At 35.0% G+C, this 24,680-nt stretch overlaps 1 protein-coding gene across 9 annotated transcripts in view; it reads left to right on the top strand.

Moving 5' to 3' along the window:
• Positions 1-24,680, top strand: part of LOC106985516 (phospholipid-transporting ATPase IB-like) — a 213,921-nt gene that overhangs the window by 145,537 nt on the left and 43,704 nt on the right. For 8 of the 9 annotated variants that reach the window (XM_027064576.2, XM_053209405.1, XM_027064573.2 and 5 more), the window contains 2 exons: positions 1,751-1,873; positions 8,603-8,681. In XM_027064576.2, the coding sequence (XP_026920377.1) occupies positions 1,751-1,873; positions 8,603-8,681 (202 nt within the window). The remainder of the gene's footprint in view (positions 1-1,750; positions 1,874-8,602; positions 8,682-24,680) is intronic. The other variant, XM_027064577.2, reaches the window with a different exon arrangement.

The following is a 24,680-nucleotide window of genomic DNA, read 5'->3' as shown; positions in this document are numbered from 1 at the left end:
ACATTCTTACCACTTCGATTCAACATCATATGTAGGTCCTAGCCAGTGCAATGAGTCAAAAACAAAACAAAACAAAACAAAACAAAAGAACTGAAAAAGAAGTAATGCTTTATTTAGTTGCTGTCAATATTTTGTACAAAATTCTAGAAAATCTACATGAGTCGCATGTTGTGTTAGATTGTTACAGTAAATGTCCCCCAGTTGGTGTATCCACAACTTTGGTGTACCCACCCACACCGACTCTGGGTTTGGTCATGTGAGTTGATTTGGCCAATGAGACAACAGCAAACATAAGAGGCCCAGAGGTGTGAAAAGCACTTGCTCAGTGAGCCTTGTTGCTCTTTGTGAAGAATCCCTGGTTAAACTGGCAAAGGCACTGAAACCAAATGGAGCAGAAACATGTAAATTCTGGTGAGCTTCAAGAGTCCTTTATCCAAGGAGTCTTTTTGAAAGCACTTCTCAGTTCTCAATGGACATAGCTCATGCACTTCCGTCTTCCTATTCTCCTCTCCTTTTCTCCCCTTTCTCCTTCTTAAACTTTTCCCCTACTTCCCCATTTTTCTCATGTTATTGTATCTGCTGTTACAGCGTTCCCTCCCTGACAAGGTCCAGAACTTTTTAAAGGGTCATGTACTTTTCATTTAATACGGTTGCTGGCATAATGATTGTTAACAAAATATTTGAAGAGTAAGTGACTGGGAAACATCTCTTTGTTTCTGATTATTATCAAGATAAAGAATTTTTTTATATATTTTTTGTTTAATCTAACATTCACAAAAGTATTTACTGAGTAATTACTATGTGCCAGTCCTGTCAAGTGAACTAGCTTAGAAAACAACTGGTTGTTGGGGCCCCTAGGTGGCTCAGTCAGTTAAGTGTCCGACTTCAGCTCAGGTCATGATCTCACAGTTTGTGGATTCAAGCCCCGTGTCGGGCTCTGTACTGATGGCTCGGAGCCTGGAGCCTGCCTCGGGTTCTGTGTCTCCCTCTCTCTCTGCCCCTCCCCTGCTCATGCTCTCTCACTCTCTCTCAAAAATAAACATTAAAAAAAATTTTAAACAACTGGTTCTTATGAGGGATACGGATGTCATTATTGGTAGATATATTGGGCAGTATTATGCCTATTATTAAAATATCTAGGTAGTCACTTTGTCTTATCCTCATTAAACAGAAGAAAAAACGTATTCATTTTATGCTCATAAAGCAACATTTACACAGTTATAACCTCCTAAACCAAAGGGTTGGATCAGAAAATTAAGTTGTGATTTGGTAATGTGTTTGAATCTGTGGGACTTATTAATATCTTCTTTGTAAATAATTTTTATTTTTATTTATTTTTAAAATTGTTTATTATTTATTCACTTTTGAGAGCCAGAGAAAGAGTGCAAGTGGGGGAGGGGCAAAGAGAGCAGGAGACAGAATCCGAAGCAGGCTCCAGGCCCTGAGCTGTCAGCACCGAGCCCTGTGGGGGGCTTGAACCCAGGAACCACGAGATCATGACCTAAGCAGAAGTCAGACGCTCAACCGACTGAGCCACCCAGGCACCCCAGTAATTTTTATTTTTAAATAGTTTAAGACTTACCAGAAGATGCAAAAATAGTTCTGTGTATCCTTCAACCAGCTTCCCCCATAATGATATCTTAATAGTAGTAATACATTATCAAAGTCAGGAAAGTTGACATTGTTACAATATTATTAACTCAGTTACAGACTAAAAGTTCTTTTTAATAAATCCTTGTTTTCCATGTAGATTTTCACTTCATTACCACCTCTTACTCTGGGAATCTTTGAACAGTGTTGCAGTGAGAAGAGCCTGCTTAGGTGCCCACAACTCTACAGGATTTCTCAGGCAGGGAAAATTTTCAACACAAAGGTAAACAGAAGATTTAATGCAGGTTTTCATCTCAACTCCAAAGGTACCTCTTTTCCTTTTCTGATGCTTAAAAAAAATAATTTAAAAACCAAGGAATGCAGCCTTGTGCAATCATTTACCTTGTGGTTTAGTTTATCTAGGGAACTGAGATTTAAATAATATGTGGCAGAGGGAAAATAAAGAAAAAGAAGCAAGGCACCATGTGTGGTCCCACAAACTGTGCCCAGAGCAGCTTCAGGAGGCATGCTGTGCATTGGGGCAATCCTGGAAAATACAAATGAGGGACTCAGGCCTATTTTTAGAGGAGACAAGCGATTCTTCTGGAATGCTTTCCTCCTGGGACCACGGAGTTGAGATCTGGAGTAAACCTAACTGCATCCCAGTCATTAGTGAAGCTTTAAAAATATATAGACACCTGCAAGTATCTTTTCAAATTAGTATTTTTGCTTTCTTTGGGTAAGTACCATTTGGGTAAATACCACAGTAAGTGCCATTATTAGACCACATGACAATCATATTTTTAGTATTTTGAGTAACTGTCATACTGTTTTCCACGATGGGTGTACTAATTTGCATTTATACAGTACATGAAGGTTCCTTTTTCTCTGCATTCTCGCCAACACTTGTTATTTCATGAGTTTTTTTCATTCAGCCATTTGACAGGTATAAATTGATATCTCATTGTGGTTTTGACTTGCATTTCCGTGATGATTGGTGATGTTGAACATCTTTTCATGTGTCAGCCATCTGTATGTCTTCTTTGGGAAAATGTCTATTCAGGCCCTCTGCCCATTTTTTTTTTTTTTTAATTTACATCCAAATTAGTTAGCATGTAGTGCAAGAATGATTTCAGGAGATTACTTACCCATTTAGCCCACCCCCCCTCCCTCAACCCCTCCAGTAACCCTCTGTTTGTTCTCCTTATTTAAGAGTCTCTTCTGTTTTGTCCCCCTCCCTGTTTTTATATTATTTTTGCTTCCCGTCCCTTATGTTTATCTGTTTTGTCTCTTAAAGTCCTCATATGAGTGAAGTCATATCATTTTTGTCCTTCTCTAACTTCACTTAGCATAATACCCTCCAGTTCCATCCATGTAGTTGCAAATGGCAAGCTTTCATTCTTTTTGCTTGCCGAGTAATACTCCATGGTATACATATGCCACATCTTTATCCATTCATCCATCGATGGACATTTGGGCTCTTTCCATACTTTGGCTATTGTCGATAGTACTCTATAAAATGGGGGTGCATGTGTCCCTTCGAAACAGCACACCTGTATCCCAGCAATTGCTGGGTCGTAGGGTAGTTCTATTTTTAGTTTTTTGAGTTTTCCAGAGTGGCTGCACCAGCTTGCATGCCCATCCTCTGCCCATTTTTAAATCACATTATTTGTTTTCTTGGTATTGAGTTGACTTACGCTCATAAAAAAACTTACTTGTTCTTTATATGTTTTGCATATTAATCCCTATGCACCCATATATTTATTGCAGCATTATCTGCAATAGCCAAGATATGGAAGCAACCCAAGTGTCCATCAGTAGACAAATGGGTAAAGAAGATGTGGTATATATAAGCAATGGACTATTACTCAACTATAAAAAGAATGAAATCTTGCCATTTGCAAGAACATGGATGAACCTACAGGGTATAATGCTAAGTGAAATAAGTCAGTCAGAGAAAGACAAATCCCATATGATTTTATTCATGTGTGGAATCTAAGAAACAAGTGAACAAAGGAAAAAAGAGTCAAAAAGTAGACTCTTAAATACAGAGAATGAACTAACTGGTGGTTTCCAGATGAGAGATGGGTAAGAGAATGGGTAAAATAGAGAATCAAGAGTACACTTATCCTAATGAGCACTGAATAGTGTTTTAGAATTATTAGTCATTATATTGTACACTTGAAACTAATATAACACTATGTTAATTGTGCTTCAATTAAAAAAATATATAGATGCCTGGAAGAAACATGGGTCTTTTATATTAAATACAATTAAAAATTTTTTTTAACTTTTATTCAATTTTGGGAGACAGAGACAGAGCATGAGCGGGGAAGTCATACACTTAACCCACTGAGCCACCCAGGCACCCATATATTAAATATAATTTATAATATAATTATAATATATAATTTATAATATGTATTATATATATTATAATTTTAGAATATAATTATATAATTTATAATATAATTTATTGTCAAATTGGTTTCCATACAACACTCAGTGCTCATCCCAACAGGTGCCCTCCTCAGTGCCCAACACCCACTTTCCCCTGTATTGAGTCTTACTTCATGGCTCAGAATATGGTCTATCTGATAAATATTTCATCTTTACTTGGACAGAATGTTAAATGAGGTCAACTTCGTAGTGTTCAAACTTCTACATTCTTCTACATTAATTTTCTGTCTAATTACTCAGTTGGAGAGGAACTAAAATCTCCAACCCAAAGTATGGATTCATCTATATCCCTCTGAAGTTCTATCAGGTTTGCTTCATGTATTTTGCAGTTCTGTTATTAGGTGTATAAATGTTTAGGATTTATTTATATTGTCTTGATTGATCCCTTTTTCATTATGAAATTACCTGTATTATTTTCTTCTTTGATCTTGTCTATTTTGTCTGATAGTAATATGACAACTCCAGCTTTTTTTTAGTGTTTTTATGATATATCTTTTCCATCCTCTTATTTTTATTCATTCATTCATTCATTCATTTATTTGAGTCTTCTAGTGGGCTAGTGGGCAGTTTGTAGTCTTTGTTATCCAGTCTGATATTACGTCTCTATACTGCGTGTTTAAAGTATTTACATTTTCGTATGTTTATTGATGTGTTCTGTTTCAAATTTAACCATCTTTCTACACATTTTTGATTTTTCCTAATTATAATTTGTTTCCTTGTTTTCTCTTGTTCTGACTTCTTTTGGATTAATTTTTGTGAATTCCATTTCATCTCCTTGTTGGCTTCTTAGCTATAATTCTTTTCTTTAAAGAATTTGCTTTAGGGTTTATACCATGTATTGTTAACTTAGTGTAGTATGACTTCAAGTGATATACTAATTCACATACAGTATAAAAACCTTAATAGTACACCTCCATTTCTCTCCTTCTGACCTTTGGACTAATGTTGTCATTCATGTTACTTTTACATATGTTAACAACCCCACACCATATTAATACTTGTGTTTGAACAATTATTTTTCAAAATGACTTAAATAGTAAGAGAAACACTTAGATCTTTACCCATACTTTTGTTATTTCCAGTAATCTTCTACCCTTTGTGTGGATTCACATTAATATGTGTTCTGATTTCCTTCTGCCTACAGAGCTTCCTTTAACATTCCTTGTAGTGCAAATCTGCTGGCAGTGAACTCTTAGTTTTTATGGAACTCAAAAAGTCTTCATTTGACCTTCATTTTTGAAAGTTATTTTCGGTTGGCATAAAATTCTAGGTTTGACAGTTTATTTCTTTCAGTAATTTCCATTGTCTTACTTGCATTGTTTTGATGTGGAATTACTGTCATGCTCACTTTATACCTTTCATGTGTCTTTTTTCATCTGGATGCTTTGAAGATTCCCCCCCCCCCAGATTTGAGCAGTTGGATTGTGGTGACTTGTTTCTTCATGGTTCCTGTGCTTGGGGTGCACTGAGGATTTGGATCTGTAGGTTTATACTAAGAAGATGAGGGGGCCCCTCGGGGCTCAGTCGGTTAGGTGTCTGACTCAGCTCAGGTCATGATCTCACGGTTCGTGAGTTCGAGCCCTGTGTCGGGCTCCGTGCTGACAGCTCAGAGCCTGGAACCTGCTTCAGATTCTGTGTCTCCCTCTCTCTCTGCCCCTCCCCCGCTCATGCTTTCTGTCTCAACAATAAGTAAATGTTAAAAAAAAAAAAAAAAGATCAGCAAACTATGGGCTATAGGCCAAATCTAGTCCGTTGCCTGATTTCAAAAAATTTTATTGGGAAACAGCCATGACCATTCATTCGCAAATTGATTATGATTATCGTAGAGGTACAACAGCAGAATTGAGTAGTTGTAATGGAGATCTTGTGGCCCCCAAAGAATAAAATACTTTTTTTCCATCTTGTCCTTTACAAAAAAAGTTTCTTGGTTTATAGTTTACATCAAATTTGGAAAATTTTCAGCCATTGTATTTTCAAATATTTTTTCTGGCCTATCTTCTCTCCTTCTGTTGCTTCCAATTATACATATGTTAGATCACTTGAAGTTGTCCCAAACTTCATTGAACCTATACCTTTGTTTTATACATCCTCCTCTCTGTTAAATTTTTTTTGTTTGGGTGTTTTGTTATCATTTTGTCTTCAATTACTTCTGCAATATCTATGCCATTAATTCTTCTGCAATGCTGAATCTGCATTACTGCCGTCTAGTAAGTTTATTATCTCAAAATTTATAGTTTTTAATCTATTAAATTTCTATCTGGAAATTTTTTATAATTTCTATTTCCCTACTAAGCTTTTGAACATAAAGAATAAATACTGTTTCAAAAAAGGAAAAGAATAGAGTTATACTCTTTCAACATTCTTATCTACAAATTTTAATATGTGTGTTGGTTGTAAGTTGGATTTAATTAATTTTTACTTCCTCATTTTGGGTAGTGTTTTTCTGCCTTTTTTTTAATGCCTGATAATTCTGAATTGGATTTGTCCTACATGATAGATATTTTTGTATAACCATGAATATATTTTTTCCCTTTACATTGATTGATTAAAGTATAGTTGACACACAATGCTACATTAGTTTCAGGTGTAAAACAGTGATTCAAGAAGCCTATACATTATTCTACCTACATCTATTCTATACAAGTGTAGCTACCATCAGTCACCATACAACACTATTATAATACCATTAACTATATTCCCTGTGCTTTACCTTTTATCCCCATGACTTACTCATTCCACACTGGAAGCCTCACCCCCCTCACCCATTTTTCCCATGCCTCCACTCTCCCATTCCTCTGGCTACTTCCAGTGTATTCTCTGTATTGATTTCTTATGGTTTTTGTTTGTTCATTTATTTTTTAGATTACACATATAAGTGAAATCATATGGTATTTGTCATCCTCTGCCTGATTTATTTCACTTATCATAGAACCCTCTAGGCCCATCCATATTGTTGCAAATGGTGGGATCTCCTACTTTTTTACGGCTGAACAGTATTCCATTGTATATACATATCACATCTTCTTTATCCCTTCATGTACGGATGGACACTTGGGTTGCTTCCATATCTTGGCTATTGCAAATAATGCTGCGGTAAATATAGTGGTGCATGTATCTGTATGAATTAGTGTTTTTGGTTTTCTTAGGTAAATACCCAGTAGTGATATTACTAGATCATATGGCATTACTATATGTAATTTTTTGAGAAAACTCCATACTGTTTTCTACTGTGGCTGCACCAGTTTGCATTGCTACCAATAGTGCACGAGGGTTCTTTTTTCTCCATCTCTTCACCAACACTTGTTATCTCTTGTCTTTTTCATTCTACCCATTCTGATAGGTGTAAGGTGGTCTCTCATTGTGGTTTTGATTTGCCTTTTTCTGATGATTAGTGATGTTGACCATCTTTTCATGTGTCAGTTGGCCATTTGTAAGTCTTCTTTGGAAAAATGTCTATTTAAATTCTCTTCCCATTTTTAAATCAGATTGTGTGTGTGTGTGTGTGTGTGTGTGTTGTACAAGTTTTTTTACAAATATATTTTGGAAATTTACTCCTTATTGGATGAATCATTTGCAAATATCTTCTCCCATTTAGTAAGATGCCTTTTTGTTTTCCTGATGGCTTCCTTTGCTGTGCACAAAAGTTTTTTATTTTGTATCACCATGACTATTCTTGAGTTTTGTTCTGGAATACTAGCACGTTAACTGGAAACAATTTAGCCCTTCTGGATCTGCATTTTAATATTAGGAAGGACAGGAGTTGTGCTAAGTCCAAGGATAATTTTTCTCCACAGAGACAGAAACTTCTATGTATTCTGCCCAATGTTCCATGAATCTTGAGGTTTTCCAGTTTGGCACTAGTTGTGTTTTTAAACCAGTTTCTTACATTCTTTCCTAAAAACAGCTTTACTTCAGGAAATTTAGGTCACAGGACAGATATGTTTTTTTCCACATATTTTTCTCCTCTAGTCCTTTATCTGTAAGTCTTCCTGGCAAACATAAAAATAACTGATACATTTAGAACCAAAAGAACAAAGATTTGTTTTTGCTGTTGTTCTACCATCTCCTAACCAATGTACTCTTGTTTGACCCTAGAGATTTTATATTATTAATATTTCCTTTAAGAAAATTGTATATGGTTTATTAAAATTTACTTTGACCAAAATCTGGGTGTCGATGTAAAGGTGCAGATTGTATTACATGAAAGAAATTATATTTAAAACACTGCAATTTAAGGATTGAAAAATATTTTTATTTCTTTTACAAATTACTACTTCTGGTTCTTTTTCATTGGATAATTTAGGTTTTTATAGTTTTTATAACAAATATTCTATATTTGAATCCTACACATTTATATTTAATGAGTTTTCAAATAATACCCTTTAATTTCATAGTCATTTCTTTTAGGAGAAGAAATGGAATTTTTCCATATCTAGGAAAACATTTTGGCTTTATAACCGTGTTTCAAACTGCAAGTATATTTCCTAATGTCACGTATTTTTAGATTTAGACCAACATACTATCATAACTTTCTTGCTTTGTTTTCTTTTAGGTATTTTGGTTTCAATGCACAAATGCTTTGGTCCATTCCTTCATTCTCTTCTGGCTGCCCATGAAAATGCTGGAGCATGGTAATGGCTTCATTGTTTCATATATTCAACAAAGAGCATGTTTTTCTCACTGGGGCCAGTATTTCTGTGTGTGTATGTGTGTGCACGCACGCGTGTGTGTTTGTCTCCAAAGAAAGACCCGAAGGCAACAAAAAGGGAATTTAAAAATATGTATAAAATTACAGTCCAGCTGACACTTAACAGTTGATCTTTAGAAAGCATTTTCTTTGTGTCTGACATAAGTAAATTGAGAATTAGTGCTTTTATTGTTCATTTTTAATAAATATTTGAGTTGGCAGGTCTGATAGAAAGCATAATCATTCTAATTAATCATAGGTGCCTTCCATTAGTAAGTTTGAAATTTATGTCTATTTTCTTATTTCACTTCCCAAACTTCATGCTACAATTTGGACTATACCACAAGTTTAATACACTTTATTATTAGACCAAGTCTCCTTTTCCTGATATACGATTTTCCAAATAACATTATGTATGAAGTTTTCCTACAGACTAACGTGGGTCCAATACATCTAAATGTAGGAGATATATTTATGAAGTGTGCTATTGTTGTGTAATGGGTTCACAGCCATAAATTAAGGTGTGAAATATAATTATTTTTCTTTAACCAGATTTAATTTTCATTGGGTGTTACTAGAAATATTTATCTTGGACATATTTTTTAAACACTGAGTTTGAGTTGTATGTGTTATTGGTTGGTATTTAAAAGAAAGGATCTGCCATTAATATAGCTAAAGGCCTTCACTGTAAAAACAATGGACAAAAGTTTCAAATGGTAACAAATATAGCAAAATCACAAGTTTACAAAAAGTTCCTTTTAGGATGGAGTTGTGAGGAGCTCCTTGGACCTGCCTCCCACCCAGATAAGCAAAACTGGTCAAAATTATAAAAACATGACTCTGCACCTTCTCTGGATAGTGTCCTAAAGACAAATGAAGAAACATTTATTCAAGCAAACCTACTACTCAGTAAGAACATTGAGAGTCTATGGCATTGTAGCCATGACCTACTCCTTCCCTATCTTAATCACAACCTAGCTTGATGGAAGCTCCACTACAGCCAAGTGTGGCCAAGAGGGTAGGAATACTAGTATTCTCAATGATCACTCAATGTTACAATATCTCACAGGAGAGCCAGGCCACCGGCATTTCTTATCCCCTGCCCCTAACTTTGAGTTGAAGAGGCCAAATTCCTGATGAGTGTGGCCAAGAGGTTAGAGCTCTCCTTTTCCAATCAACCTATGTCCACAGGAGAAAGTCTCTACAACAGGCACAATAGGCTAAGAATACCGGATCCATGATCACTCTCACCACAGCTTGCTTGTAGGGAAGAGAATCTCCAAGAGATTGCTGGGAAGGCAAGCCAAGAAGACCAGTGACAACAACCTCACTACCACCAAAGGTAGTGGCAATAAGGTTTTACCTACGGTAACAGGTGGTACATAAGAAAAGACAGCCCCAAAACTCTTTCCAAAGGAAGTGACTGTTTGAAACATACTGGGGGAAGAGTTCAAGTCTAGGGATGTTCTCAAAGATAACAATTCTTCTTAAATGAGACCAACAAGCTAAACCATAGGCCTGGTTCAGAAAGAACCAGGGACAGAAACAGATAAAAATAGCCCTCCTGAGGTGAGAACAAACCTCAAAGACCTGTCTCAAAATTATCCCAGCCTGAATTTAATCAGATCAGACTGCTGTACAATTAATGCCCTAGCACACTGTCAAAAACAATAGAATATCCCGTGGGTAATTAGTGGAGCCTAACAACTGGTGTAATACCAAGTGAGTCAGGTAGCTTAATGGAAAAATCAGGGAAAAGGAGTGTCAATACAGACCAGATAAAACCAAGGTGACTGTGTGCCTGCTCAGGGCTGCACCTTCCAAAGAGCAATACCAAGGTTTCATATTACAGGGGAAATAGACTTCAACTAAAATAGCCAGCCAAATCACAGAACAAATAAACATCAAAACAAATATAAGCGTTGAAGACAGGGGAGGGAAACTAGTATCCAGAGTAGCTGCAGTGTATTATGTAAGATGTCTAGTTTTCAGCAACACCAAAAAGTACAAGACATGCAAAGAGACAGGGCAGCATGACCCATATACCCAGTAACAAGTAGGCAACAGAAACTTCCTGTGAGAGGGCCTACATGTCAGAGTTACAAAGAGTTCAAATTAGCCAATACAAACATGTTGAAAGAACCATAAGAAATCCTTACAGGTATGAGGGTATGAAGGCACATCAAACAGATTATCAAAAAAGAGACAGAAATTATAAAAAAGAACCAAATGAAACTTCTGGAGCTGAAAAGTTTTAATAACCAAAATGAAAAATTCATTAGAGGGGCTCAACAGTAAATGTGAACTGGAAGAAGAAAGAATTATGAAACTTTATGCTACATTAATGGAAAGTATGCAATTTGAAAACCAGAGACAAAAACAGAATGAAGGAAAATTAACACAGACTCAGAAATATGAGAAGCCTTTAAACACACCAATATAGGCAAATGGGGTATAAGAACCAGAGGAGAAAAGGAATGAAGTAGTAAAACTATTCAAGGAAATGATAGCTAAAGAGCTTCAAATTAGCTGAACAACATTAATTTGTACATCCATGGGGGCTCAGTGAACTTTAAGTGAGATAAATGCAAAGAGATCCATACCCAGACACATGTAGCAAAAATGTTGGAAGCCAAAAACAACAGGAAAATATTGAAAGCAGAGAAATAAAAGTGGCTCATGGACAAGGGAGCTCCAGTTAAGACTTACAGATGACTTCTCATCACACACACACAAAAATGGAAGTCAGAAGGCAGTGCTGAAAGAAAAAAACCTGTCAACCAAGAATCTTATGCCCAACAAAATAGTTTTTCAAACATGAAGGCAAAACAGAGACATTCTCATATAAACAGAAAAATGACAGGATTTGTTACTGTAATACATGCTTTTCAAGAAATACTAAAGGAGGTTCTTCAGATTAAAAATAAGTAAACCCAGTTCACAAAGAGCATTGATAAAGGAAATTATGTAATCATATAAGACAGTGTAAATGCATTATTCAATCTTCTGTCTTTTCATAAATGATTTTAAAATAAATTTCATAAAATAGTATAGATGCAAAATCTTTATCAAAATATCAACATACTAAATCTAGAAATATATATAAGGTTACACACAAAAACACCAAATGGGATTTATCTCAGGAATGCAAGGTTGGTTTAACACACAAAAATAATGTCATTCATCATAAAAATAAAGGACAAAAATTACATGATTGTCTCAATAAATTCAGAAAAAGCATTTGACATAAGTCAATACATCTTCATGATAAAAACATTCACTAACGTAGGAATAGAATTGATCTTTATGAATCTGATAAAAGACATCTACAAAACTCCCACAGTTAACATGTTTAATGGTGAAAGACTGAATGCTTTCCCCTAAAATCAAGAATGAGGGGCACCTGGGTGGCTTGGTGGGTTAAGCATCTGACTCTTGATTTCAGCTCAGGTCACAATCTCAGTTTGTGAGATTGAGCCCAGCATCAGGCTCCACGCTGAGAACACAGAGCATGCTTCATATTCTTTCTCTCCCACTCTCTCTGCCCCTCCCCCGCTCATTCTCCCTCTCCCTCTTGCACGCATGCTCTCTCTCTCTCTCTCTGAAAAATAAATAAATATACTTAAAAAAAGAGACAAAAATATCATTTACAGTACTTCTATTCATCATTGTTCTGGTAATACTAGGCAGTATAGTTGGTCAAGAAAATGCAATAAAAATCATCCAGTGTAGAAAGGAAAGAGTAAAATGATCTGTATTTGTATATGACATGATTTTATATATATATATATATATATATATATATATATATATATATATATATAATATATACATATGATATATATTGCTAAAACCCTGTATGTATGTGTGTATATATATATATATATATATATATATATAATGATATATATATAATATATATTATATAATGATAAAATTAAAATACTATTAAAGATAAATTAAGGTTTAGGGTACAAGATTAACACACAAAGAATCAATTTTATTTCTATACAACAGAAATAAGAAAACAGAAAGTGACACTAAGAAAACAATTCTATTTACCACTGCATAAAAATGAAGAAAATACTTAGAAATAAATTTAACAAAAGTTCAAAATTTATACCTTGAAAATTATAAAACATTGTTGAAAGAAATTAAAGAAGACTTAAATGAACATAAAGTCATCAAACATTTGTGGATTGAAAGATGTAATACTGTTTAGCTCGCAACACCTCCCAAATGAATAAATGAATTCAATAAAGTGGCAGGATACAAAATTAATATAAAGAAATCTGTTGCATTTCTTTTTACTTTTTCTTTTTTGGGGGGGGGGGAGAGGAAGAAGAAGGGAAGAGGGAGAGGGAGAGAAAATCTTAAGCAGGCTCCATGCCCAGTGTGGAGCCCAATGCAGGGCTTGATCTCATGACCATGAGATCATGAGCCGAGCCAAAGTCTAGAGTTGGTCACTTAACCAACTCAGCCACCTAGGTGCCCTGTGGAAGTCTATTGCATTTCTATATCCTGCTAATGAAATAGAAATTTAAGAAAAAAAACCATTTAAAATTACACAAAAAAGAATAAAATACCTAGAAATAAATTTAATCAAGATGTAAAAGACTTTATACTCCAAAAACTATAAGACACTGGTGAAAGAAACTGAATTGACACAAACAAATGGAAAGATACATCATGCTTGTGGATCGGAAAAATTAATATTGTTAAAATGTCCATAAGACCCAAAACAATTTAAAGATTCAGTGTGATCCCTATCAAAATACCAGTAGCATTTTTCACACAACTAGAACAAATAGTCCTATAACTTGTATGGAACCACAAAAAATCCTGAAGAGCCACAGCAATTTTGAAAAAGAACAAATCTGGAGGTATGTATTACAATTCCAGACTCAAGATATACCACACAGCTACAGTAATCAAAACAATATGGCACTGGCATAAAAACTGACACATGGATCAACAGAATAGAGACTCCAGAAACAAACCCAAGCCTATACAGTCAATCTACAACAAAGGAGGCAAGAAGACACAATGGGGAAAGACAGTCTGTTCAATAATTGGTGTTGGGAAAACTGGACAGCTACATTCAAAAGAATGAAACTAGACCTCTTTCTTACACCATACACAAAAATAAATTCAAAATGGATTAAAAATCTAAATGTGAGACTTGAAATTATAAAATTTAAAAGAATATATAACAGTAATCCTTGGACATTAGGCTTAGCAACACACTTATCCACATGTCTCATCAGGCAAGGGAAACAAAAGAAAAAATAAATTAGTGGGACTACACCAAAATTAAAAGATTTTGCACAGCAAAAGCAACCATCAACAAAACAAGAGGCAACTTAGTAAATGGGAGAAGATATTTGCAAATGATATATTTGATAAGGAGTTAATATCCAAAATACAAAAAGAACTCAACATAAAAAAAAAAGGCATCTGATTAAAAATGGGTAGAGGACCTGAATGTCTTCCCAAAGAAGACATACAGATGGCCAACTGACACATAAAAAGATGCTCAACATGACTGATCATCAGGGAAATGCAAATCAAAACTACAGTGAGATATCACCTCACACCAATCAGAATAGCTAATCCCAAAAAGATAAGAAATAAGTGTTGATGAGGATGTGGTGAAAAGGGAGCCCTCATGCACTGTCGATGGGAATGTAAACTGGGGCAGCCACTGTGGAAAACAGTATGGAGGCTCCTCAAAAATGAAACATATAAACACCATATGATCCAGCTATCCCACTAATGGATATTAACACAAAGAAAACAAAAACAGAATTTCAAAAAGATATACACACCCCTAGGATTACTGCAGCATTATTTACAATAGCCAAGATACAGAAGCAACCCAAGTGTCCATCTATAGATGAATAAATGGATAAACAAGATGTGGTATGTGTGTACACACACACATACACATACATATACATACAATGGAATACTACTCAGCCATAAAAAAGAACAAGTTTTGTTTTTGTGTTTTTTTTGCCATTTGTGACATCATGGGCAGACCTAGAGGTTATTATGCTAAGTGAAGTTAAGTCAGAGAAAGACAAATACCATATGATTTCACTTACGTGTGGAATCTAAAAAACAAAACGAATGAACAAAACAAACTGAATAAAAAAATTGAACAAAATGCTAGACAAATACAGAGAATAAACTGTTGGTGACCAGATGGCAGGTAGGTGGGGAATGGGTGAAATAGATAAATGGAGATGAAAAATACAGCATAGAGAATGGAGTCAATAATACTGTAATAACTTTTTATGGTGACAAATGGTGACTAACACTTATTGTGGTGAGCACTGAGTAATGAACAGAATTGTCTAATCAGTATGTTGTACACCTGAAACTAATTTAACATTGTATGTCAATTATACTTCAATAAAAAAGTATAAATACAACCCACAGAATAGAACAAAGCATTTACACATTATATTTATAACAAGGATTTCTATCTGGGATGTATGAGGAACACTTACAACTCAACAGTAAAAAGACAAAAAGACCCAATTTTTAAAACATGCCAAAGATTTGAATAGACCTTTCCCCCCAGAGGATATTCAAATAACTAATACATGAAAAGATGGTCAACATCATTAATCATTAAACAAATGCAAATTAAAACCACAATGAGTAATACTTCATGTCCATTAGGGTGGCTATAATCAAAATGACAGACAGCAATGACTGTTGGCAAAGATGTAGAGACTGGAACCCTCACACACCGCTGGCAGGAATGTAACATGGTGTAGCCCCTTTGGGAAACGGTCTGGCATTTCCTGTAATGGTTAAGCATTGAGTTACCGTATTATTCAGCAATTACGCTGTTAGGTATATGCCCAAGAGAAATGAAAGTCTATGCCACAGAAAAATTTGTACACATAGCAGCTTTATTCATAATAACCCAAATGTTCATTAATCAATGAATGGATATATAATGGGTATGTGCTATATACATACAATGAATGGAATAGTGTTTATTAACAAAAAGGAATGAAGTATTGATCATGCTACAACAGTGATGAATCTTGAAAACATTATACTAAGTGAAAGAAGCTAGTCACAAGACCACATATTATATGAGCCTATTTATATGAAATGTTCAGAACAGGCAAATTATATAAAGACTGAAAACAGATTAGTGTTTGCCTAAGGCTGGGGGATGGATGGGGCAGTAATAGCCAAGAGGTCTGGGGTTTCTTCTGTGAGGGAAGGAAAGTGTTCTCAAGCTGATGATGCTGATAGTTGCCTGGTTCTGTTAATATACTAAAAGCCATTGAGCTGCACACTTTAAATGTGTGGATGTATGGTATGTAAATTATGTGTCAATAAATCTGGTAAAGACTTATTGTATACAATAAATAGAATATATTTGGGGGATCTTAGCTCATCCGCAAAAGAGAGATAGGAATTTGAACCACTGTGGTAATAATGAATGCAAATCCAGAACAAGAAATACTATGGTTTTATTAAATTTGTATCTTACGGAATTTCTGTTGTTAAATGTCAAGTATTAAATACAGTAATTCTTGGGGCGTCTGGGTGGCTCAGTCGGTTAAGCATCCGACTTCGGCTTGGGTCATTATCTCAGGGTTTGTGAGTTCGAGCCCCACACTGGGCTCTGGGCTGACAGCTCAGAGCCTGGAACCTGCTTCGGATTCTGTGTCTCTCACTCTCTCTGCTCCTCCCCTGCTCACACTCTGTCTCTGTCTCTCTCTCTCTCAAAAGTAAAATAAAATATTTTAAGTAAATAAATATTTATTTATTTTAAATATTTTATTTATTTAAATAATTTATTTATTTAAAATATTTTAAGTAAATAAATATTTTAAGTAAATAAAAGTAAAATTTGCTTTTAAAACAATTTTTAAAAATACGGTAATTCTTTTTAAAACATTCATTTTTAAGCATTTTTGTCTAAGATTCACTAAAATTTTCAATCTCATAACATGTAAAATGTCCCCCAGCATGTGCACGCGCGTGCACACACACACACACACACACACACACACACACCACCCTTACATTCTCTACAAGAAATAAACAATTATGATTATTTGTGCTTACTGGGTGGGACAGAGGAGTAACCAAGATAAAACAATCTTTGCAAATTTCCTTACAAATTAATGGGACTGAATTACTTAACTGCCCACAACACCACACAAATAGGTGTAATACATGTTCAAATTTAAAGGCGTTCTGTACATAACAGGCAAGCAAACCACGTAATCACAAACTCTCACTCACCATTGGGGAGTTCCGTGAAACGACAACCAGTGTTTCCAGGTTCCTACTTTGTAACTTCAGCCTAAATGTGTCATACTAAAGGTAACTGACCAAACTTACATTATCTACATAGTGCTATGTTTTAACTTGTATCACATGAAATCTATTAATGCAGGACTTTGAAAGTAAGTAGAGAGAGAGGATCATCATCCCTACCACTTTCTAGTAGATGCAGCAGTTCCCAAACTTGTCTGTACATCAGAATCAGTGAGAGATTCTTTTTAAAAATTCCAGAAGCCTAAACCACCCCAAACGACCTGAATCACAATCTCTGTGGTTCGGCCACAGGCATCAGTGGTTTGTGAAGCTCACCAGAAGATTCCAAAGTACGGACAAGTTTGGGAATTACTGCTCTAGTACAAGCGTAAAGAAATAAAGACATAGGCAAGGAATGATTTTATATATATGTAAAAACGTTGGCACTGTTTTTAATGCTTTAATATGCTTTGCATTCTATGGTATTAACTGTATTTCTGGTGATTTATAGCTGATGAAAATCTTATATTCCAAAAGGTCATTAAAAATTATTTAGAATTTGGGATGCATTTTCCCCTTAACTTACTTACAATGGCGTCACTGACTTGCTCAGATACCACTATTTCCACCCTCTCAGAGTTCACAGGGGTCGAGGTGGTCAGGTGCAAGGTGCAGGTGGGTATCTCCAGCAGCTGCGGTTTATAGGCTCTTACGGCAGGAAGGCAGGAGTGGTGAGGGCTGCAAGTATCAAGACCTGAGCGCGAGAGCCTCACAGAAAAGTCCTGGAAAGGTCCTGTTGCCATAGAAGCGAATCCTATAGGGAGGCCATTTGCAATTTGGATACATGTAGATCAGGGACTACATGGATGATGTACATACAGATTCTACATGTTTGACTGTTTCCTATCAAATAATCTTAAATTAGAAATCCAATGTGCATAAGTTCACCCCATTTTATCATGTCTCACTGTTTACAACATCACTAAAATATTATACACTAGCTCTTTGTGATGTTATTTTGCATTTTTCTGATGACTAATGATATAGAGCATCTCCTCATGTGATTCTTTGCCATTTGTATACCTCCTCTGAGGGAGTTTTTTTTTTCCAAGTACTTTACCCATTTTTTAATTGAATTGTTGTAGTTGTCCCACAGAGTTGCTAGTGTTCTTTCTGGGTAAGAGTCCTTTGTCATGTATACACTGGAATTTTATACCTTAATCTATGGCTTGATTAATTTTCTTAATATTGTTAAAGTCAGAAGTTTTAAATTTAGGTCCAATTTATCAAACACTTTTATGGTCTGTGTTTTTTTTTTGTTTTTATCCTAAGAAACCTTTGCCCACCGCAAGATTACAAAGACTTAATACTGTTTTCTTTTAGAAGTTTGTTTTTCAGTTTTCTGATCTTAATTTTTGTCTATGGATTGATGTAAGAGTTGAGATTTATCTTTTGCCTATTGATGGCCAGTTGTTCCAGCACCTTTTGTTGAAAAGATTGTGCTTTTCCCATGGAATTATGTTGGCATCTTTGAAGCTGCATGAATGGATCTGTATCTGGAATCTCTATGTTTCACTGACATAAATCTATTCTTAGACCATATTGTCTTGATAATTATACTTCATATTTAAATCCTGACCCAGGTAATATAACTTCTCTGAAAAATTTCTGGCTATTCTAAGTCCTTTGAATCTCAATAAAAATTGTTAAAATCAGTTGAAATTCTAATTAAAAATACTGAGATTTGGATTGCAATTTAGTCTACAGATTACCTTCAGGAGAAGTGACATCTTAACATTATCAAGTTTTCAAGTTCATGAACATAGTATATCTCTCCAATGATTTAAGTTGTCTTTAATTTCTCCTAGGAATTTGTTGTAGTTTTTAATGTACAGTCTTTGCACATCTTTTGTTAAACTTATCCATCACTATGCAAGTTTTGGATGCTACTGTAAGTGGTATTTTTATGTCTTATTTTCCAACTTTTCATTGTTACCATATAGAAATACATTTTATTTCTTATAATAACTTGCACCCTGTGATCTTGCTAAATTCACTAATTTTCCTAGTAACTGCTTTTTGCCTTTTTAGTATTTTCTATACATACCACATTGTGAATAAAGAGAGGTTTATTTCTTCTTTTCCTTTCCTTTCTTCTTGCACTAATGCACACTCCATGACCTTCAAAACAATTTTAAACAGAAGTGGTAGGTGTGGACATGTTTGTTTTTTTCCCTAATATTAAGAAGAAAAATTCCTTTTACCATTAATTATGATATTAGCTTTTCCATAGATGTCCATTAGCATGTTTAGGAAGTTTCTTTTAATTTCTAGTTTGCTGAAGCTGTTTATTGTGAACAGATTTTGGATTCGATCAAATTATTTTTAAATGCATCTCTTAAGGTGATTATTTTCAGATTTGATTTGTTTATATTTGCTAAGGATTTTGTACTTAAGTTTATGAGAGATATTTGTCTGACTTAACCCATAGTATTCTTGGTCTGGATTTTGAATCAGCGTAGTTCTTGCTTCTTGATTTGGGCAGTGTTTCCCTTGTCTCTATTTTCTGAAAAAGTTTAAGATTAGCATTATTTCTTCCATAAATATTTGAGAGAATTTACTGATGAAGCCCCGGGAAAGTTTTTAATTATGAAGTTAATCTTATTATTAAATATAAGGATGGTCAGGGTTTTTTTTTATTGAATCTATTTTGTTAATTTGTATCTTTCAAGGAATTTTAAATTTTCATCCAAGTTGTCACCTTTATCGACATACATTTGTTTATAGTATTCCCTTATTATGTGTGATACCCATACTGATAACTACTGATAATTCTCTCTTTCATTACTGACATTGGTAATTTTGAATTCTCTTTTTTTGTGGTGATCAGTGCACCTAGATAACTTTATAGATAGTTTCAAAAGACCAACTTTGGTCTCACTGATTTTATATACTGTTTGTCTTTTTCCTATTGTATTAATTTCTACTTTTATTATTCCTTTCCCTTCTATTTAACTGAGATTTAATTTGCTCCTTTCCAACTTGTTGAAGTTGGAAGATTAGGTCATTGATTTTGTAACCTCCTTTTCTAACATAAGCATCTAAAGATAATTTAAATTCTTTTTAAATTTAAAGGAAATGGATATTCTTTCAAATTTTATTTCTCAAAATACTTTTGCCTTCAATTTTGAAAAAAATTTTCTGTGTACAGAATTCTAGATTGGAAGTTTATTTTCTTCAACACTTGAAAAATGTTTGCTGTCTTCTGATTTGCACTATTTCATTGGAAAGTCTGATATTTTTCCTATTTGTTTCTCTTCATGTATTATGTTTTCTATTTTTGTGTAGTCTATAGATTTTTCTCTTCATTGCTGATTGTCAGCAATTTGATACTGACATGTTTTGGTGTTGTTTTATTTGCATTTATCCTTCTTGAGATTGCTCTTGGGGTCTGTTGATTTATAGATTCCATCAAATAGGGAAAAATTTGATCATTTCTTTTTATACATATTTTTCTCTCACTCTTTCCTTTTTTTCTGGGACTTCAACCACACATCTATTGGAACTCTTGATATTTCCCACATCTCTGTTCATTTATACCATCTTTGTTCTCTCTTTGGTTCATTTTTGGTTTCTTTTGCCGTGCCCAAGTTCACTGGGTCTTTTATTTAGCCGCCTCTCTGAGGTTAATAATAATTCAGTGACATTTTCCCTTCATGTGTTAATACTCTTCATCTTTAGAAATATTAATTAGTTCTTCTTTACATCTTTCTCTCATTGCTTTCTTTCACATGACTGAGTGTAATTGTAATAGCTATCTTAAAGATTTTTCTGCTAATTCACTGCAGTATCTGTTTTTTTTCTATTGATTCTATGGCCGATTTTCTCCTGGCTATGGTTCAAAGTTTTGCTTCTTCATAGACTGCAATTTTATAATGGGTGCTGGACATTGTGAATTTTATGCTGTTGAATGTTTTCTGTTGTATACATTTAAATACTTGGACTTTGGTTTTACAGGAAGTTACATTCCCTATGAATAGTTTGATCATTCTAAGATTTGTTTTTCTTCTTCTTCAAGTGAGTCTAGAGTATCTTTTACTTAAGTAATTTAGTTCCTATACAAGGGTTATCTCTTCTTGGGTGTCTACTGAATGCTTCATATATTGAATAAGGTCTCTTTACTTTGACCCATGGAAATAAGAGTAATTTCTAGCTCTATATTAGATCTGGCAAGTTTTGACTCGCAGTTCTGTGGTAACTTGGTTTCCCACAGTAACTGCTCGTTGGTGGCCTTGTGAAATTTCTCAGTACACATATACAGATTGGCATTCAGCCAAAGAATTTCTGGAGCTCATTCTCTGCATAGTTCCCTCATTTCCAGTGTTCATTTCTACAAATTCCAGCCACCTCTTTAAGGTCCAATCTCTGTCTCATAACTTAGCCAAAGTGTTGACCCATCTTTGGGCTCTTCCTCCCTGCACAGACCAGAAATTGCCTCCAGGTAAGAAGCAAGGGTAGTGGGTCTCTTTACCCTTCTCTCGGGGATCACAGTCCGGTGCTGCTTTTTACCCAATGTATGAAGAAATTATTTCATATGTTTCGTCCAATTCTCGTTCTTTCTTTCTTTCTTTCTTTGGAAAGAGAGCGCATACATAATCAGGGGAGGGGGCAGAGGGAGAAAGAGAGTCAGAGACAGAGACAGAGAGAAAGAGACAGAGAGAGACAGAGAGAGAATCCCAAGCAGGCTCTATGCTTAGTGCAGAGCCCAAAGCAGGGCTCCATCTCATGACTATGAGACCATGACCTGAGCCGAAATCAAGAGTTGGACGCTTAACCGAATGAGCCACCCAGGTGCCCCCCATCCAGTTATCTAATTGACTATAGCAAGAGGAGAAGTACTGTTACTTCTTTATGGGTGGCAGGTAGAGTCCTGGTCTTGCTAATTTTCTTGTCACTGGTCTGTCATGTACTGAGAAAGGTGAGTGAAAGTCTTCTCCTACTAAAATATTTGTTTCCCTTTTAATTTCTCATAGTTTATGGTTTAGAAATGTTATTTGTTCTTCCACTACTCCAAGTTGTTTCACATTCATTGCAGTTTGTACCATTTGGCATTATAAAGTGCTTGTTTAATTCTCTTCACCCTCAATTTCTTAATTAATATTAATACCATGTTTTATGCTTTTAATTTGTATTTTCCTTTCCTGTAATTTGCTTTTCAAACTTTATGAATTACTTTTTTTTTAAGGCCTGTTGCTTGTATACAGTATAGAACTGTTTTGTTCTTGAGATATAATCAGAGAGTAGTTTTTTTTTTTCAAAAAAATAGGTTTTCTTTGCAATATCTCATTAGACTTCACATTTCCTGTTTTAATATATTTTTTCTAATCTTTAATTATGCGGTTGATTTCTTTGTGAGTTCCTTGTGTATTGTCTTCTGGTATTCAGGAAGGTTTGGATTTTTGTTCTTATGCTTATTTTTATTGTAAGTTTAATAGACATTGCTCTCTTTCTTTGGACAAATCCATTTGTTTCCAAGTATGAAAAAATTTTGTTTCCCATCCTTCCATTTCCCTTCCCTTTCCTCTAGCATCCCATTATCTCCTTTACACTTTATATGAACTTATAATTCCATTACTTGATTGTTAGCTTTGAATGTTCTTATTTGACTCCTAATTATAGTTGAGACAATCTGCAAACTTACTCTACTTCCCATCTCATTCACATATGCCCTCAGATATTGTATGAATTATCATCATTTCCACATTGTCTGGGCGCTGAATAACTACAATCATATTGATTATTCTAACACTATGTTTGTTTTTGGTTTTGCTTTCTTCATTTTAATTCTACAATTAACATATCAAATGCTCACAAGGAGCCTTTTTTGCTCTGGCTTCTCCAATCATTTCTTTGTTAGCTGGGTAAAATAGTTTTTTCTTTTCCAAAATTCCTTGGTGAGTATACATCATCTAATAAGTTTTGCTGATCTTCTATTTATTTGCTTTCAAACCATTTTCAAACATATTTTATACATTACACAGATGTACAGTATAGTATAGTAGATAATAACCATATAAATCACGTAGAATAGAATATCCTGCCTTTTTCCCTACAGTCTCTTTTCATTGATGCTGTGCCTGCTACTTTTGTATTATTCCTCAAGAAACCAGATTTTTCTTTCCCAGCTACTGGAAGAAGTTTCTTTCAAGGAGAGTATTTTTGCCGATATTTTCTGAGGTCTGCTGCCCTCAGCCAGCTTGGAATTTGCTCTACCCTGGAGCTTTTACTATCACTTACCGAGCACAGCTTCTGTGCTCACCTTAGCTGCTTTGAAACCCTAATTAGCTTTCTGAGATTGTGGATTTTGTTTTTGTCTCCTAGTTACCCCGACAAAGATTCTGTGGAGGTTTTCTCTATTTGCATCATTGATTTTGTACAGTATCCAGAAGGAAAAGAATCTCTGTTTCACATCACCATGTGCATAGTGGAAGTTTCCCTGGTGACCCAACAAAGCTTCCCTTTCTCTTTTCCCTTTGTGAATATGCAGTTGGATAACATAAGTCAATATGGCCTTTTTTCCCCTTTTTTTGCAGTTTTCTCCCTGTTTCTAGGCAGTTAAAAGATTGTTCTCATCTATACTGTCACCCCATTCCCAATAAAACTCACCAAGTTAGGTCTATACACAATCCAGACTCATTGTCACTTCCCTAGGTGACCCCTCATATTTACCTATAGGTTCTGTCAATGAGATGCCCTAATATTCCACTGCAGATAATTTTAAGAAAGGGTATGAGCCTTGTGTATTTTTAGTGAGTTCTTAATCAGGAGAAAATGGAATGAGTGAGCTTCTGAATTGGTATTAAGATCAGGGATTTGCACCCCAATATTTCCATATCAACCGGACCAGAAGCACCAGTATATATTCGAGAATTTTAAAAAGGGAAAATAAGGGGCACCTGAGCGACTCAGTCAGTTAAGCGTCCGACTTCGGCTCAGGTAATGATGATCTCGCGGTTCCTGGGTTCGAGCCCCGCGTCGGGCTCTGTGCTGACAGCTCAGAGCCTGGAGCCTGCTTCTGATTCTGTGTCTTCTCCTCTCTGCCCCTCCCCCACTCATGCTCTGTCTCTCTCTCTTTCTTAAAAATAAATATTAAAAAAAATAAAAAGTGAAAATAAGTGAAAAAAATCATCCTAATCTTGAGATAGTTTTGACTCTTTATACAGAATGAAATTCATAAGTTATAGCAGACCTAGCAATAATTGAAGAGACTATGAAATTCCATTGTAAATTTAAGTTACCTGTTAGGCTTATTATTTTAGTAATCCTGGAAGAGGAATAGTGTCAAAGGTGTTATTTCAAAATCCTTAAGACCCCAGTCTTGTTTTCCAGCGTCACTCATTGGATTGGACTTTCGGTTTCCCATTTGGCTTATTTGCATGTGAAACTAGGTTTAATAATCACATTCATGTGCTCCTTACAATTTATTGATTCATTTGTTGCTTAATATATCTTTGGAGTGAGAAATGGAAAAGTGTCCCAACGACAGGCGAAGCGAGCATCGTTGTCACTTTAGAAATATGACCAATAATTGAGAAACATTTTTGGTGGCCAATATGGGTACCTTTGGTAAAAATAAATTCAAATC

The sequence above is a fragment of the Acinonyx jubatus genome, chromosome A1 (genome assembly GCF_027475565.1).
Source record: "Acinonyx jubatus isolate Ajub_Pintada_27869175 chromosome A1, VMU_Ajub_asm_v1.0, whole genome shotgun sequence".
Lineage (NCBI taxonomy): Eukaryota > Metazoa > Chordata > Mammalia > Carnivora > Felidae > Acinonyx > Acinonyx jubatus.
This window is presented reverse-complemented; position numbering and strand designations above follow the sequence as displayed.